The sequence below is a fragment of the Zophobas morio genome, unplaced genomic scaffold, assembly GCF_036711695.1.
Source record: "Zophobas morio isolate AGI-343-1 ecotype UQ-CSIRO unplaced genomic scaffold, CSIRO_AGI_Zmor_V1 ptg000046l, whole genome shotgun sequence".
NCBI classification, from domain to species: domain Eukaryota; kingdom Metazoa; phylum Arthropoda; class Insecta; order Coleoptera; family Tenebrionidae; genus Zophobas; species Zophobas morio.
The window spans coordinates 3,859,616-3,879,247 of NW_026972151.1; the positions used below are offsets into that span (position 1 = coordinate 3,859,616).

Consider the following 19,632-nt stretch of genomic DNA (forward strand, 5'->3'; position numbering starts at 1 on the left):
GGAGGAAATGAAGATCATACACAACGACAAAATCAAGGCATGTTGGCGGCACAATAACACGTCGGTAAGCGGAGAAAAGATAAGCCGTCTCGTGGTCTAGTGGTCTGGATGCTTGCCCGGAGTGCGAGAGGCGTGGGTTCAATTCCCACCGACTTAACCATTTTTCTCCGTTTACTTTCATTGCACATGTCGGGTGATCAATATTAATTGCAATGGAACAATCCATGATAAAGTACGTGGTTGCTTCAAATGCTATGATTTTATTGTGTCGTTCGCCAATTAAACTGTAAAAATTAAATATAATTTTTTTAAGAGCTTTCGTTACGCTACTGTTAAAAAGTAGCATTCTTGTTAAAGTTAAATCCATTATGAATGAAGCGTACTTTTGTAATGGTCAGAAAGTGGAAAGTGGAAGGCAGTTTTCTGTTCACGCGACTTGGGATGAATTTCGTGAATAATTTCCCAATAATTTTGTGGATAAGGCACATTTCTACACAATCGAGATGGATGTCCTTAAAAAATATTTTTAACGTAAATTATTGAAATTATTGTCATTAGCGTCTCATAATTTAAAATTGTTTAAAGTTCTATAAACAACTATCGTTTAAATTTAGTATTATTTTAAAGTGGTAATTATTTTATGTCTTTATTGTTGCCTTTAAAACGATAACTACTTATTATCGTATTTATTATTAAGACCTTTTCATATTTATAGTTCCAATAACAACCCAAATAAACTAATCGCAAAACATTAAAGTGTCAAAATAGCCACTGTAAAACAATGCAGAATAAAATAACTGGAGCATTTAGAAAATTGTAAAAACGCAAAACAGGCAATAACACTTTAAAAGGTACTTGATACATTTTTATAGCATTGTCGAAAGAATGAAACGTGGGTTGGTAATATTAAATAAGTGGATCAGACTTAAAAGGTTATCACTTGTACAAACATAAAAAGCAAGAAATTAAAAATATACTGTTTTCACAAAATAACTTTTCTAATTAAAAACTCAATTAACTCAATTAAAAAACAATTCTTACAACTTAAGTTGATGTTAGTTATGATTTTTCTATAATAAACGTTGGGACACCCTGTATTATTTTTAAAAAATATTTACATTAATTAGTAATTACAACACATCGAAACATCATGTTTCAAAAAATACACAATAGAAACATTAAAAGTGTTTTGTATAGGTACAAAAAAGGGTGAAAGCAAAAATTCGAACGAAAAATTTGCAAAAAATGTAAAACTGGGGTCGCCGGAGCTTCTGCCGCCCTCAATTAATTACCCAATACGAAATTTCTCAAGAAAGAAAACACTTCTTTACATCCGCTTAAACAGAATGCCTGCACCCCCTCGATAAGAAAAATCAATTTCGAGGGAATATCCTGCCAAGGATTAGCTTAATTATGTGAGGCAAATGTAAACCTGACGACGTCAACGTATACACAAACCAACATGTCTCAGTCACATCGAATACGTCTGAAGACGTCGTCGACCCCACTAACGTGGTCCTTTTCTGTGACTACATCACCATGACAACTACTTCCAGCAGCTCTGATCTACTCCACTGCCACGTGAGTTTCTCGTTAAAATAAGCGATTTTTAAATGACGTCGCACGAAACTACGGAAAGTTGGGGACAGGAGGGGCTTCAGAGAATTTGTGCATGCATTTTAAAATTCATAGACCTTGGAGTAACGAACTTTACTTAAATATTCTTTAGCGTTTTAATTTTCAGTAATCTGTCAAACGAGATTTAGTAGTACAATTACTCATTTTAGAAATTCTGACAATCCCCGTCTGGAGCCGGCCCTGCCAGGAGATGTTGTAAATAGTGTCTAATATCCTAAGGAATTTCGCAAATCTTATAATGAAATTAATAAATTCCTTCAATTACGTAGCTATTCCACTAATTCTGATATAATTTCACAAATCTTAATTCAGCCGAGCTGGGAGCAAACGTAGTTTCGCTAGGATATTCCAATTTATTTATGTGTTTATCGGTTAAGGAGATTTTGTTCTTATTAAAATGAGACGAGCTTGGGTGTTGGATGAAATATCTTGTCGTAATTTGTTTCGAGGCGTTATTGAAACTAATTTTGTTACAATGGGAGCAAATTAATTTTAGAACAGTTTAGATTTATTAAAGTAGAAGTGCGTAAATAAATTTGGAGTGTTTCGGGGTTTGCTGTTCTGCTCAAGGTGAGGAGTAATGGTTACGCAATTAGAAACTTCTGGAGGTTTGTCTTGAATTAATTTTATTTGTTGCTTGTGTGTGTGCTGCTTTTAAATTAAGTTTATTCTTCTCGGCGTATTATTCATTTTTTCCTTTCCAAGATTTTTTTAACTATTATTATAACTATCAAATTTTTCTGGAAGTGATAATCAGCTTTTGTTTCACACGGAATGGAATATATTTACCACAAACTTATTAAAATTTTTAATTTATTCTATCTTTACACGAAATAACCAAGCAGCAGTAGCTTTATAATTATCTTGCTTGCTTTTCGTAACACCCGCTTTTGATAAATTTACTAGAGTTCGTTTATCTCCCTGGATTTCGCTGATAGTAAATCAAAACAGGCAGCGCTAGCTTTTTCTACATTTCTCGAGAAACATTTTTCACTTTTTAATAACTTTTAAACACACCATCAACACACTTTAAGAAACAAAACTTATTTTCAAACTGAAATAAATCTTCCATTATTTCTAGGGCTTGTTTTCAACTTTGAAAATCTAACACAAATTGCAGTTGCAAAACCGTGGTTTCTAAATAAAAGAGTGCTATTCACAAAATACACAAAACTAGCACTGCTGCAAGCGATGTCCTAGAGGTAAAAAATAATTAATCAATTACTGTTTGGGAATAAACACAAAGTGGAAATTTTCCCATGTTTTCCCGTTGTCTGCAATTGGCGTCCAGTCGTCCCATTCCCCTGTACACCGATTAATTATCCGGTTATTTAGTTAATGAATGATTTATAGGACTAGAGAGTAGTACAAATTGGTCGCCAGTATCTACTTTGATGTCGTCCGCTTCCATCAATGGGGCAAATCAATCTGTTTTCATCCATCACCAATTCACTCTATTAACTTGTTATCTATTCAAACTTAATCGCACCTGATTCTTTGTAGTCGTATCGGGACTCCATAAACCGGCGTTATTTGTGTCAAAATTGACATTTCAGTCCCAATGAACGCAGTGGCGGATGGTCTTATTTGAAAGCCGGTAGCGAGTTATTTTATTACCTATTTGAGAGTAATGATTTTAAAATTTAGCGCATTAAATAACGAGATGAAATAGTGAGATCTGAAATACGACAGTAATGACATTGAAAATAATAATAATAATAACAGAGAAACAACACAACACTTGTCGAATTGATGAATGGCATCAATAGAACACAAAACTAAACTAAAAGAGCTTTTCTACGAATTGCAATAACTGGATCACAGTACCGACGGTCCAGACTTTTTTATTGCTCTGACTTCCGCTTATTAAGTAGAACACTACATTTTATTTTGATTTTCGATGTTGTAACTCAGATTTGGTTAGAGGAACCTCAGCATTCCCTAGCCTCCCCCTAACTACGGCCTTGTCTAGGGGTTATGAAATATCCAGAAAATATGAAAGCACCAAATTGCCCGATGGACTCAATTACTGTACGTCCTTAGCTTGTCCTCGATAAGACAAACAACTTGAAAATGTTTATACATCGGAAGAATGTCACGTAGAAATTCATTTCCCTCAAAACAGTGAATCAAAACTATTAAGGAGTAAGCTACAATCGACAAATGTTCTGAATATCATTATTACAATTCCTATTAAATAAAGACGTTTGCATTTGCACATTTTCGGGAAAATGGGGTGACTCGTTCTTAATTTGATCAATAAAAAATATTAATGCAATGATGGATAACAAGCAAAAACTCATCATATTTTGCGCATTTTGAGATCACGTCATCAATTTTTTGGGGGAAATAAACAGATTTATTTTCATTAGCAATTTACTATGCTTACAATAACTTTAAAACGTCTGCAAGATTTCAAAGTATGCAGTTTTGTAATTCTTGATTTAATAAATAAAATATTCGTCATATTTTTGAGCTGACGTCATCAGTTTTTTGGAGGGGATGAGTAAATATATTTTGATTAAAAATTTATCATGATTTTGGTTTAGCATGAAAATAATATCCCAGAAAGACACTTTCGGTTTAATTCTCTATTTTTGATTAGCAGCACCACTTTACAAATGAAATAAAGAAAGTAATGAAATGACCTGGAGTTTATATGCTATAATTATCAGCCAAATACAAACTGTGTTAAATCTAGTAGTTCCGATCTTTTCTCGAAGTAGCAATGTTTAATATTATATAAAATTGATCAAATCAAGTCGGCGCCAAAAAAATTAAAATCATATACGAACACGTCAATGTCGTTCTATGACTGTTCTTCTCCATATTAACTTTGGAGCATACGCTGTTCTAAATCTGTTCGATCGCTACACCAACAGAGGAAGATTTGTATTACAACAAATGGAGGTAGTCCATAGTAGTAGGAAACTAGGAACTGAATGGCGAAAATTAACTTCGATTGTTTATGTTTGTTCATCGAAAGATTAACGACTGTTAAGCACATACCACGCTCCTCAAAGAAGAGGAGGGCACTTGAATTATTACAATGGGGAAAAACGTTCTGAATGTTATTTTAGGTAAGTATTTCTTATTATAGTTGTGATTTTATTATTAATAAATATAGGCAGGCGCAGTATTACTGTATTCTCAAATTTTCGAGAAAGTCGGGGTGAATCGTTCATGATTTAAATAATACTCCTAAAAAAATGGTCGAAGGTTAATTCGATAGAACTTCCCTCTCTCCTTAAATACATACAATAAAATATATCTAGCTTTTTCGAAAAACTATAAAATATATATTTTATTTTTTCGGGATAACCATCATGTGTAAGTTTAAAAATTATGGATACACTAATAAATCATAAATAAAAAACATATGTCTCAATAGAAAGTGTAAGTAAGCTTTACTAGCAGAAGTTGTGAGATGACGTCATCAAATGTCAGACACTATGAAGACGTTTATTGTTATTATTTTGGTAAATTTTCAACTGAAGTTAAGTGGCAAATCTATTATATTCCCTACATTATCAGTCAAATATATCACCGAGAATATCTGAACTTTTAAAACTAGTTTCAGACTAATCTGTTTTTGTAAAATCTTGTAAGTGTGCACAAAAAACGTCAGCAACACGTATATTAAAAATGGATAGGTGCAATGTAAAACTAATAATAACAGTCATCTATTCCAAAATTTTCGGAAACATGAAATAAGCGGTTCCTGATTTAATCAATAAAATAAATTAATTTATTCATTAATTTCTTCGACTCACTCTGTATACGCAATTCAAAAGAATTAAAATATAATGTTAAATCATAAAATGACTCATCATGTTTTACAACATTTCAAAGCATTCAGTTTTGCAGTTTCTAATTTGATGAGTAAAATAAACTGACAATTTTTTTGAGTCACCATGTATAAACAATTCTAAAAATATAAATGAAATGCAAAATCACAAGTATAGACACATTATTCTTCACATTTTAGATGAGATTGCTGTGACAAAATTTTGAGACGATTTCATCAGTTTTTAGAGGAGGTAAATGTATAAATTGTGATTAACAATTTACCATGTATCCGATAGCTTAAAACGTTGGCAAGGTTTCAGAGCATTAAGTCTTGTTATTTAAAAGTTAAATTGTTAGATGTCGTATTATTTTGATTTACTTTAACCTAGATACCTGAAGTAAAAACTCACCACGGATTCATAAACTACAAATGGAGGAATAAGTTATTTTATAATATTTAAATAGCATTTACTATGGTAAAAGTTGAAAATGACGTCATGTCATTGGTGGGAATGATCAGAAAAATTTTGATTAGCGTTTTACCATCTACACGATATCCCAAATTCAAAATTTGGCAATCCGCCATTTAGAAGAATATCTGTATAACAAAAATCGACACAAATGCGGGCAGACACATGGACACGAGAGCCCTGTATTTTTGTATTCTAGGATTCATGAAACGTCAAGAAAACATAAAAGTAGCGAATTACCCGATGGACTCGATTACAATAGATCCTTAGCTTACGCTGCTGAGATTATATCTATCAAATAAAAATAAATGTACAGACAGACAAACTAGTGACAGAGAGAGAGAGAGAGAGACTGACAGATTGGCAGACCGGCAGGAAAATGGAAACGACGGACTATGACGAAAAAATCGATCTTGCTTTTCCGTTTGTCTGACAGTCTGCCTGTGTCCATTTTTTTGTAGATATGTAATTTACAAAACTATTGGACCGACTATTAAATTTTATACGTGATTTAAGAATGTTGCGTAGACGGTAAAACGCTAAGCAAAATTTGTCTAATCATCCCCACCACATAAATGACGTAAATTCCTTTTTACTTCCCGAGCGTAAGCAAAGAAAGTATTGTAATCGAGTCCGTCGGCCGACTCTTTACTTTTACGTTTTCTCGGCCTTTCATGACCTCTCGAGGATGAAGAAATAGGTATCCCGTTTCCGTCGGTCTGTCCGTCTGTCCATCTGTCCGTCTGTCCGTCTGTCTGTCTGTTTGTCCATCTGTCCGTCTGTCCGTCTGTCCTTCTGTCCGTCTGTCCGTCTGTCCGTCTGTCCGTCTGTCTGCCGTCCCAGATTTTTATTAGACAGATAATCTCCGAAAGTACTGGACCGATTATTCCGAAATTTTGTATTTATATTAGAAATATCGTGTAGACGGTAAAACGCTAATCAAAATTTGCCTAATCGTCCCCACCACTAATGCGATGACGTCAGTTCAAAATTATACATAGTAAATGGGTTTTAAATTGTATAAAATAACATAGTCCTACACATGTAGTTTATGACTCCGGATTGAGTTTTTACCCGAAACGTCCAGATTTTTGGAAAAAAAATCAAAATTATGAAACAATATTTTGCAATTTAATTTTAAATCTGCAAAACCGAATGCTTTGAAATCTTGCAGATGGTTTACAGTTATGACAAGCACGATAAATTTTTAATCAAAATATATTTACTTATCCCCTCCAAAAAATTGATGACGTCAGCTCAAAAGTTTCCCGAATAAATCCCATCTAAAATGTACAAAATATAATGAGTCTGTACTTGTGATTTATCATTACATTTATATTTTTTGGATTTGCATATACAGGGTGACTCAAAAAAATTAATGAATGCGTGAATTTATTTTATTGATTTAATCAGGAACTACAAAACCGAATGCTTTGAAATCTTGGAGATGTTTTAAATGTATCATAAGCATGGTACAATTTTGATCGAAATATATTTGCTCATCCCCCTAAAAATTTGATGACGCCACCTCAAAATTTTGCTGAAAAAATGCTTAAATGTGTAAAGAATAATGAGTCTATACTTGTGATTTATCACTGCATTTATATTTTTACTTCCCGAGCGTAAGCAAAGGAAGTATTGTAATCGAGTCCGTCGGCCGACTCTCTACTTTTACGTTTTCTCGATCTTTCATGACCCCTAGAAGACGAAGAAATAGGTCTTCCATTTCCGTCTGTCTGTCCGTCTGTCCGTCTGTCCGTCCGTCTGTCCGTCCGTCTGTCCGTCTGTCCGTCTGTTGTCCCGGATTTTTATTAGACAGATAATCTCCGAAAGTACTCGACCGATTGTTGTGAAATTTTGTACTTATATTAAGAATATCATGTAGATGGTAAAACGCTAACCAAAATTTGTCTAATCATCCCCACCACTAATGCGATGACGTCACTTCAAAATTGTACATAGTAAATGGGTTTTCAATTGTATAAAATAACATAGTCCTACACATGTAGTTTACAACTCTGAATCGACTTTTCACCCGAAACGTCCAGATTTTTGGAAAAAAAATCAAAATTATAAAACAACATTTTGAAATTTAATTTTTAATCTGCTAACCAGAATGCTTTGAAATGTTGCAGATGTTTTAACGCTATAAAGAGCATCATAGATCTTTAGTCAAAAAATATTTGCTTATCCCCTCCAAAAACTTGATGACGTCAGCTCAAAAGTTTGTGGAATAAATCATATCTAAAATGTACAAAAGTAGTATATAAGCAGGGCTGACGTCAGTGGTCTCGTGACGCGCTGAACGCCAGCCGCGCTGCTGGTTGCGCACCACCACCGTTCGAATCTCGGTTGGGTTATTTGAGGGTAGATGTCGCTTCGGAGTGGGTTTTTAGAATTCTAGTTGTAAATGCGTGCTTTGACAGCAGATGGCGCTTTAGGGATTTTGAATTTTGGTTTTAGAATTCTAGTTGTGAATGCGTGCTTTGAAAGCAGATGGCGCTTTAGGAATTTTGAATTTTGGTAATTCGGTTTAGGTATTACAATATAAATTTTGAAAAAATAGATGAAACACTGCCAGGTGCAGGATTTGAACCTGCGTTCCGTTTCCGAACCAGAACTTAAGTCTGGCGCCTTAGACCACTCGGCCAACCTGGCTTGTAGTCGAAACGAATTAAAAAAATTAGGTAAAAAAAAAATGTTAAAAAAGTTTTATTTATTTATTTGTTCATTTATTTATGTATTCATTTATTTATTTATTTATTTATTTAATTATTTATTTATTTACATATATATATATATATATATATTTTGATCATACAAGGAATATATGTCTTAGTATAAAGCTAAGTTATTCATAAATCACAATTATCGAAAAAAAACCGAAAAATTCAACAATTATAATAGAATGTCCGAGGCATCGTGTCGATACACACATTTTTTTTTTCAAGTTTTCATTGTCATAATTATTTGGGTTTAATATTGTTTTAGATGCACTTTCACAAATACTGCCATTGTCGAAAGTCACCAAGAGTTTGTAATTCAAAATCGATGTAGAGACATTGAAATCACACACAAAGACTTCTTTATAGTAAGAATCTTCAAATAACTTCATTTGCTTCCACGAAATTTGGTGTGTTGACATATTTAATCACATACTGATATCGTATTTTAAACAATCATTTTTTTGTAAACAGACACAGAAATAGATATTTTTATGTTTATTTATGTTCTGTAGCACACATGGACGGTTTCAAATAAGTTCTCTTGTAGTTTTCAGCATTGGTATGTACTCTATGATGGCATCGTGAATGATAATTACATAGGCTTTAGTATTTTCGGGAAAATCGTTGTCCGATTCGAAGTCAAGTGATACGTCTACAGTTGCATAACGAATGGGTTCGGGATGTTTCGAACAATCTAAAACGAATATCGAGCGTCTTTTAAAATCATCATATTTTAATATCGGTTTTGCTCTATCCTGATCATTAAACTGTTTATAAAAGTTACAGTATGCTTGATACGCTTCTCTGTAACGATTTTTTGTAAAATCTAATTTCCAAGATTCGTATGGATATACATTTGAATTTAAGTGTAGACGTATGCTTCTGATGTTGATGTTGTCAAATTTAGTTGCATCCGCCAGGGGATTATTCTTCCTATTAGTTTGAAAAAATACAATACAATAAAGAGGTGTATGTACACTTTGCAGGGTTTTCACTTTCCACACTTCATTTTTAGATCTAGGAAGAATGGGCAGTTCATGAATTTCCCATTTTCTGAATGGTATCAATATAGCCTTACTTTTATTGATTTTATTCAACATCTGTATTTTCATTTCATCGTTTGGATAGACATGTTTTGCTATCAGTGCAATATTTTTTATATTAATTCTTGCTCTCCTAGTGCCTGTGGATACGTAGCAATTATCATCAGATTTACTGCGTACCAATCTTAATTTATGTTTGCCAGTAACTACGCGATGATAATCGTAAGGTAAATTTAACAAAGATGATAAAGGTATTCTCAGTGAAAACGTTTTATCTACAACGTTAAATGTTTTAATTCCGTGGTCATCCACAGCCCAACCAGCTCCACCCAACTCATTTGATTCATCTTCACCATAACACAAGAATGTTTTAACGGTTGATAATAATCCGACATCTCGTACTACATCAACTTCTTTATTGTTAAGTTCATAAGTAATGCTTTCAAATAAAAACGCTCCAGCGTTATTTGTCAAATAAATATTTCCATTTAAAGGTGGTATGTTATTAGGCAAAAGATCGTCATGGTCAAATTCTCCATCAATATCAAGATAGCATTCCGATAACGGTATCATAAGATCTTCTTGATTAATAATTATATCTATTTCGTCATTTACATCCAAATAACGTGCTTCCGGGTTGTATGTATGTTCTTCTTCTCTAATTATGCTGTGATCCACTCGTGGTTGTTCGAATATTTGAAGTTTTTCTGACATGGTACCCCAAAGATTTGAGAATGTTTATACTTCGAGACGATAATGACTGCTGTGATGAGAATAACGGTTCTTCTTCTCCTGCCGGTATTTGCCGTGGTGACTGTTGCGATACTGAAGTGTAACGCGAAAATCCTCTTCTTTTAAGAACTTTGTATATCAATCCCATGATTACTTTTTTTCAAATTTTAGCGCTAGTCTAACTACAATTTCTTGACCGTTAAAATCAATAAAGTTGTTGTCTTGGTCTACTATGTCGAGAGTTATATTACTAATGAAAGATTTATTAATGAGCGGCAAATATATTTGATTTGTTGGTTCAATAAAAATTTGCTCTCCTGGATTGACAGTTATAGCGGTTTCGTAGATGGTATGTGATCTTTTACTTTGATAATAGGATCCAGTGACTATATTACATTCGACTCGAATCGTGCTCACTTTTATAATATTTACAGGTACATCGCTTTCATGCAGAGTGTTTGCAGGTAGCTCTCTTTCTGAATATCCGAGTCTTTTTCCTATACTATCACTGTGGGTAAAATTGACTCGATGAGTTCGCACTTTAAAGTGTTAAGGTTAGGTTTAAGAGAAAAAATTTTTGATCGTTCTTTGTCGCTAGTACATTCTGGACAGAGAAAATTCTGAATATACTGTTCTATTGCATCTATTTCGTATGCCCCCTTTGGAAAAGTGATCACGTTTTCCTTACTATCGCCTTTTTTAAAATAATAGAACTTGTTTGTTCCTTCCTCGATATTTGGAATATTATTTGTGGTCAGAAATCCTATAAGAGCTAATGAGTATTCGTAGTCTGGATCAAGTTCAATCACAGGATTATAAGTAGCGCTTAGTCTACTTGTATTACCGACAAGTGAAAACGTCGTATGCATAGTGAACACTGAGGCAGAAAAATAAGCGACAGATTCCTTTATAGTAATTTTATTCTACTCGCTAAAAATTGTAAACACAAATATCCACAATTATATTTTAATTTTTGATATTGTTTTTGATTAAAGTATATCTTACAATTTTTAAAATATTGTATTAGCTCCGGAGGTGGTTTCAAATTACCATAACTGTCAAAATAAAAAACATTTTTTCCAAATTTTTTATAAGCTACCCAATGAGTGCCTGGACCAAACGATGAATCTAAATTAACTATAGCTTTTTCATAGTTTCTAGGTCCGGCTGATGGCAATGAATTTCTCATAAATATACCTCTAAAATTAGAAATTTTTGATAGTTTCGCATATTTTCTCAAATCCTCATCCGATAAGGGCCTTTTGGGTAGCTTTACCAATAGTTTTTTGATGTGTTTTGTAGGAATAAACCGTAACCGTCTTTACGTTTTCGTAAAAATAATCCGCTTCCTTGTTTTCCAATTGCTATATCTTCCATTGTTTTATTGTGACGTTGTTCTTCGTCCAATTTTTTTTTTGCTTGTTTTGCATCATTCACCGCTTTGGCTATTCCAGCTGCGCCTCCAGACAGTGCTCCAAGAGCCGATAATCCTCCAAATATCAGTGGTAGAAGTGGTAAAAATCCACCCTGTTTAATTGGTAGAACACGAGGTATCTTAATTTGCCTTCGACCTCCGGCTTTTCTGATAGCTAACTGAGCAGTTTTGAATGCACTTTGTATAGTATTAATACCGTCACCAGTGTTTTTTTGTATTGACGGTCTCAAAACAGCTTGATGAAAAGTGAGTTTTGATTTTTTTCTTTTTAATGCTGAAGCCCTAGTAGCAGTCATACCGAGTTTTCTTTTCATTCGTATTATAAATTGTGAGTTTTTGTATAAAAAACACTTGATTCGGTTATCTCTTGTAATATATACGATTAGCTTTGTTACTATAGACTGACACGAAGGATAATATAATAAATTGTCTACAGTACTAATGTAAATATATCGAGTTCGAATTGTAAATTCTTAGTTGCGTTGCTGGGGAACCTCTTCCTTACAAAGACAACATAAGACTAAATTAAAATTGCTCCAAAGTATTTCATATATATGTTATATATTTCACTAATATTGTTCATTAATTGCAATGCGCATCGTAAGGCAAGGTACGTCTTTAGCGATTACAAATCATGATGAAGACAACGACGAACACAAGAGCGTAAACTATCATAGACATCGGCGAAAACATGGTATTTTGTTTCCTGAATCTGTTAGATCTATTATTTGTGGTCCATCTGGAAGTGGTAAAACAAATATATTACTATCATTATTGTTTGATCCGAACGGACTAAAATTTACAAATATATATATTTACTGCAAGTCACTCTATCAACCAAAATATAAGTTACTACAACAAGTATTACAAAGAGTGAAAGGAATTGGATATTACCAATATGAAGATAATGAACAAATCATTAACCCCAAAGAAGCAAAATCGAATTCAGTTATGATATTTGACGATGTAAGTTGTGATAAGCAGGATAATATTAGAAGATATTTTTCTATGGGACGTCACAAAAACATCGATTGTTTTTATTTATGTCAGACTTACACGAGAATCCCGAAACATTTGATAAGAGATAATACAAATTTATTGGTGTTATTAAAACAAGACGAAAGAAATTTGAAACACATTTATGAAGATCACGTAGGTACCGATATGAATTTTGGTCAGTTTAAAAAAATATGCACAATTTGTTGGAGGGATAAATATGGATTTCTTGTTATCGATAAAGAATCTGAGCTAAACAAAGGTCGATATCGTAAAGGATTTGATCAGTACATTATCCAATAAACAGGTGTGATATGATAACAGGTACCTACTGTTTGGAGAAATAGGTCTGTTTTCCAAAACAGCATCAGTTCAGTTTAAAAAAAAAAAAAAAACAGGTGGATATGTATGTACTTTATTAAGTACAACAGATATTTCTGTACTTCTGTAAAGCATTTAAGATATAATAAAGCATGAAAAATGAACTGCCGCAGTTTATATCGAACGTTCAATATGGATAGACCTATTACCAATGATCAAAGTGTTCGCACTAAACGTAGGATTATTAAAGTATCGGATGCTATTAGAAAAAAGTACAAGGCTTTAACGCTAGGCATAAAAGAGCAAGATGCTGCATTAAATAAATTATTTACACCAGTTCTTAATCCTCTTAACGAACTCTCTACAAAACTAGACGATAAATATAGCCAAAAGGAACCACAACAACGAAGAATTCTGCGAAGAAATAACGAACCACAACAGCAACCAACTGCACCTACGAGTAAAAGAGTAAAAACTTATGGTCGCGACGAAAATCGACGAGAAGTGGAATTTTCGTTTTTACCACCCAGACCTACAAAGCAGTCGATAGAAGCAAGCACTAACAGAAGAAAAAAAGATGATGCTGATGATGATGATGATGATGATGATGTCATGATGATGATGAATGATGATAAAGAGCAGGAGAGTCGACAGAACGACGACGAGGAAACTCATGACAATAATTTAGAGGAAAGAGACGACGAAGTGTTTGAATACAAACCAGAAGACGATGAGATGGAATTTGAATATGAAACCACACCAAAATTAAATCTCTCAGATATTAAACAACCCGAAGTCTTTGAAGATTTTCTCAATCAGTTTCCAAATGTAGCAAAACCATTTATTATAAAAGTATTAAATGAAGAAAACGATGAAGTTTACGGGCCTAGATTTGATCTGCAAACGAATAAGTTTCACTTAGGCAATTTGATATTACAAATAACAGAAAATGGAGATTTTCAATTAAATAATCAACTATTTCCAGCCACCGATGGGCTTTATACACTACTTTTTAGTAAAAACCCTGACAATGAGACTACTGTTATTAATGATAAAGATCGTAAACTCTATAAGCAAATGTTGGAAATTTCAAATGCCCATAAGAGAGATTACGATCCTATACAACAGATTAAAGGGTCAAGAGGTGAAAAATATCTTCAGTATATACAACCACTGTTTTCAAAAAAAGCAGAGAAAAAAAAGTCAAAACCAAGTCCACAGATTACTGAATACTTTGTAGAAAAGAAAAGATCTAAAACAATTAATACTAATAACGAATCATCTCCCAGTTTTTCACCAACTTTATCTTCGAGTAGAAATACGTCCTCACCAACGTCATCGATTAAACCTACCAGAACCACACTAATGCGTCAACAACGAACTTATAGTGTGCCTAATACTTTAACTCCGACTCTCTCTTTTCCAGCAAAAAAATCTGGTCGAGGTTTGTATAATGATAATTTTGTGACAGAATACGTTTATTATAACGTTTTTGATGAATTAGTAGAGAGATTAAATTTATTACATGCTTCCGTAAAAGCTGGGAATACCACACATATAAATGAAATTCGTTCAATAGAAGAGGAACTACGTGAAGCTGGTGTTATCTATTAAGATCTTATTTACTGCCGTATTTATTGCAAATGATTTCACTTTCAAAATGCCTATAGATGTGTTCGGACGTGCTCGTGGAAGTAATCTTTCCTCGTCTCCTTCAACCTCTGCATTTAAATCAATGTTGTTGAAACAGCAACAACTTAATTTTACCAAAGATGGGAGTTTAGATTTGGAGAATCATAGAATTTGCAATGTATCATTACCGTCTGAAAAAAACGATGTATGCACCAAATACTACGCGGATGTGATTGTTGAAAATTTTAATAAAAAATCTGATAACCTCATTGATGCATTGAAAGTGTTAAACAAGAACATTGCGGATGCAGATAGATTGTGGGATAATAAGTTTAATTCTGTAAAATCTAATGTAGAAAACCAAATGGCTTTAAAGCAGAAGCAAATTGATAAACTTGCAAATACACTAAGTACTGTGAGTAATTTTAATTTTGATGTAGAGATTCTCAACAAAAAAGTGCAGCTGTTGATAGCGAATCTGGATAACGAAATAAATAACTTGAAAACAACTTTAATGGGGAATTTAGCTGATCTAACCGCAAAAATGAATATGCACCTGAACAGTGAAATAAATAAACGAATCAAGAATACCGATGACAAATGGAAAGAGTTTTTAAGTTCAAACGGTAAGGATGTTGATTTATTAAGAGAGCGAATTGCAAAACTGGAACAGTTGCATCCTGACCGCAAAAGATTGAAATCTAACGAAGAAACTTCTACATTAAAATAACATGAAGAAAACCGCTGATACAATTAAAAAAAAACGAGGGCGGCCACCTCAACGTCAAAATGTTTTAATTACGGATACGAAGATGGAAGTCGTCAATGAAATTTTTAAACCAGCACGAAAAACTTTTCCGAGAAGACATACAATAATCAAAGACTTAGATGATTTGTGGCAGATCGATTTGGCAGATTTGCGTTCCTACTCTCATGAAAATAATGGATACAAATACATTTTAGTTGTTATTGATTGTTTCTCGAAATTTTTATGGACTAAACCGCTAAAAACAAAAGGAGCAGAAGAAGTTGTACAAGCTATGGAGTTCATATTAAAAAAAAGTGGACGACATCCGAGAAATTTACAAAGCGACCAAGGAAAGGAATTTTATAATAATCGTTTCAACAAATTAATGCAAAAATACAGAATTAATCATTATAGTACATACAGCGTGAAAAAGGCAGCTATTGCAGAAAGAGTCATTCGAACTATTAAATCAAAACTTTTTCCATTGTTAACTTTGAACGCTTCGTATAGATGGTTAAATCATTTACAACGTGTCACATCTGATTACAACTCCTCTGTTCATCGGACGATCGGAAAGAAACCGATTAAAATTAATAGATCTAACAAAGCAGATATAACAGTATTTCGAAGACTAAAAATTGCAGACAAAAACAAAAAATTTCAACCAGGTGAGTTTGTAAGAATTAGTAAAGAAAAATTATTGTTTGAAAAAGGTTACACACCCAGTTGGTCTACGGAAATATTTAAAGTTGTAAAAATTAACCAGACTAATCCTGTTACATACTTACTAGAAGATACTGAGGGACAACCTATAAAAGGATCTTTTTATAATTATGAACTTCAAAAAACTAAATATCCAGACGTATATTTAATTGAAAAAGTGATACGTCGCAAAGGACGAAAAATGTTTGTCAAGTGGTTGGGTCTTCCGGTTGACAAAAATTCGTGGATAAATTTAACCGACGTCATGTGATGAATGATGATGAAGAGTACCTATACCGTGATTATCACAAATGTTGAAGATACTCATCGCAAGTTATTATGTCATGTTTGGAACATTAACTATAACACCTTAAACAATACTGCTATTAATATTATTATTGTGTGTTTACTTCGTTTTCGAAAACATCTTGTGAATGTATCATATCTAATATATTTATATATAGTTTTATAGTTGTATAAATAATATAATAAGTACTGTAATAAACTTTTGGAATACTAACTAGATGTTTGTTGTTTTTCTTTTGTATAAAAAAAAATCCAAAAATATTTTTTATTCAGTCATCAATAGGTAGGTACAACTTAGAATGATGTTCCGTATCTTCCTTAGATGATAAACGCCACGCCTCCTTTACATTTTATATATTTTTATAAATAAAATAAACAAGGGTCCATACCTATAAATATCAATTCATGTGTAAAAATTAGATTTCAAGAGTGCAACTTACTGAAAACTTGACTAACTACCAGTGTAAAAATACCAAACCTTAATTAAATCAAACGGAAAAGAGCTAACCACAGTTGGTGAATAATGAACGTTCACGCAATATGCATGCTTAATTATGTATTAAAATGAAAAAAAAATCAATCACTATAATTTTTTAAAGAATATTGATGGGTCTGAGTAATTCCGAAAAAACATTGCAACAGCTTTGCACCGAAAAAAAAATACCAACAACGCATTTATTATCTTTTGCGGTTTCTTATTTTTCCAAATGCAAAGAAAAACATGTTTGATATCTTATTTGTTGAGGTGAAACAAATCATATATTTGCGATAATAGTTGCTGCCGCGAAACAAATGATTCATTTATATTATTTTTTTGTGGTTTTTTGTTTGTTTTTTATAAAATAAAGCTATATAAGCAATCGTGAAAACCTCTGTTGCACAGTCTTGTACACGCGCGAAGATTATTCGTTACAGAATACTCAAAAAAAGAAGTGCATACCTGCGATTGTGATTGATCCGTTAAAATACAAATGTTCAATTACCGTAAATTCAATCCTGAAGAACAAGTAAGTTTTACATTAAACTTGAATTTATTCAATTTGCTTTTTTTTTCTTATTTTCTTTTTAGAAAAATTTTTCTTCATCTTAATGAATTAGAAATCAAGACAGAATAAAAAGATGACGAGCAGCGAGTAAGTTTCTAAATTATTCGTTACGATATACTCAAAATAGAAGTGCGTACCTGCGATTGTGATTGATCCGTTAAAATACAAATGTTGTATCACCATAAATTGAATCCTGAAGAACAAGTAAGTTTTATATTAAACTTTAATTTATTTGAATTGATGGATTGATTGGCGCGATGACTGACGAGGATCCGATTTTAAATATTTTTTTTTTTTTTTAGAAATTTTTTGTATTAGACATCAGCATGGAAAAAACGGAGCTAACACACATTTCAAATACGATTGCGTATGGAAAGTTTACCTATATCAAATGACGAAATGGAAATCGAAATTTCTGATGTGCAGCAAAATACAAAAGTAAAATCAATTTTAAATTCAATCCTGAAGAACAAGTAAGTTTTAATTATTTTTAAATTTATTAAATTTTATATCTTTTCCATTTTTATAGAAAAACTTTGTTACAAAAACACATACTGAAATGGAAATTAGCACAGAAAGTTTACCTCTATATCAAATGACGAAATGGAAATCAGTACGGAAAAACACCATGACGAGCAACAAGTAAGTTTCTAAATTATTATCTTAAAGTTAATTCAAATTCTTTTAAGGAAAATTCACCTTAAGTGAAAATAAATATTACCGAGCAAGTTGATGTCCAATAGACTGGAGGAATGGGAAATTTCTGATGTAACAACTGATGTAATGCATGAAGATGAACTAACTGAAGCAACGATTATTATTGAGGACGTGATGAATGGAGGATGACCAGAACCGGGATCAAGAAGGAGAAGAGGACAAGACGGAGGAAGAAGACTGGATGGAAGAGGACACAAGAGGACAAGACGAAAGAAGAAGACTGGATGGAAGAGGACACAAGAAGAAAAGACGGGGGGAGGAGGACTAGATGGAAGAGGACAAGGTTACTAATAATTTTTATCAATATATAATTATTAATTTTTTAAAAGACGTCACGCCAACAAATAGGGTATGGGAGCGGGGGGTATCGAACTCACACAACAACAACAAAACTCCTCCTCCCATACCCTTGCTTGGCGTGACGTCACCAAAAAAAAAAAAATAAAAAAATAAATAAAGAAATAAATAAATAAAAACATTTATATATAAATAAAATAAAACATTTATTAATAAATTCATATATATTTAATTTAAGTTTTATTATTCACAAATTACAAGAAGCACATCTATAACGATTACGATTGATTCGATGACGGTTACGACGCCTACGACGCCTAACTCGACGCCGTCTACGTTTTCGAAATCGGATTCGGAAATTTTTAAATCTATCCTGGTATATATTTTCTCTGTATTCCCTTTGTAATATAGGATCCAAAATTTTCTCTACTTGTTTTATTCTTCTTTGAAACCTATCTGTGTCCCTAGCGTACTGTAGCCAAATTTGACCACATCTTGCTTGTTTATATGCAGAGGACCATCTCACCATTAAATGAATTGTCGCAGGAGCATCAACAAACCGCACACACCGACTATTACAAGACATGTTCTTATTTAACAGTTTAAACTTCAAATTTGTTAAAATTACATCAGAATGTGGTTTTATTCACAAATAAAATTACTGTGGCCCAGTGGTCTATAGCGCCAGACTTAAATTCTGGTTCGGAAACAGAGCGCAGGTTCCAAATCCTGCACCTGGCACAGTGTTTCATCTTTTTTCAAAATTTATATTGTAATACCTAAACCGAATTACCAAAATTCAAAATTCCTAAAGCGCCATCTGCTTTCAAAGCACGCATTCACAACTAGAATTTTAAAACCAAAATTCAAAATCCCTAAAGCGCCATCTGCTGTCAAAGTACGCATTTACAACTAGAATTCTAAAAACCCACTCCGAAGCGACATCTACCCTCAAATAACCCAACCGAGATTCGAACGGTGGTGGTGCGCAACCAGCAGCGCGGCTGGCGTTCAGCGCGTCACGAGACCACTGA

The 19,632-nt window shown here is 33.0% G+C and overlaps 2 protein-coding genes and 1 long non-coding RNA gene across 4 annotated transcripts in view; 1 reads left to right on the forward strand and 2 right to left on the reverse strand.

Moving 5' to 3' along the window:
- LOC135142394 (potassium channel subfamily K member 9) overlaps window positions 1-19,632 on the reverse strand; it is a 273,018-nt gene that overhangs the window by 192,281 nt on the left and 61,105 nt on the right. The window lies entirely within an intron of this gene.
- Window positions 9,151-10,380, reverse strand: LOC135142132 (uncharacterized). The gene has a single exon (XM_064073798.1). The coding sequence runs from the start codon at window positions 10,378-10,380 to the stop codon at window positions 9,151-9,153; it is 1,230 nt and encodes a 409-aa protein (XP_063929868.1).
- LOC135142317 (uncharacterized) lies at window positions 17,407-19,027 on the forward strand. Its single transcript, XR_010282499.1, has 5 exons — window positions 17,407-17,545; window positions 17,608-17,788; window positions 17,887-18,057; window positions 18,114-18,226; window positions 18,274-19,027. It is a non-coding gene; the product is annotated as an uncharacterized LOC135142317 (long non-coding RNA).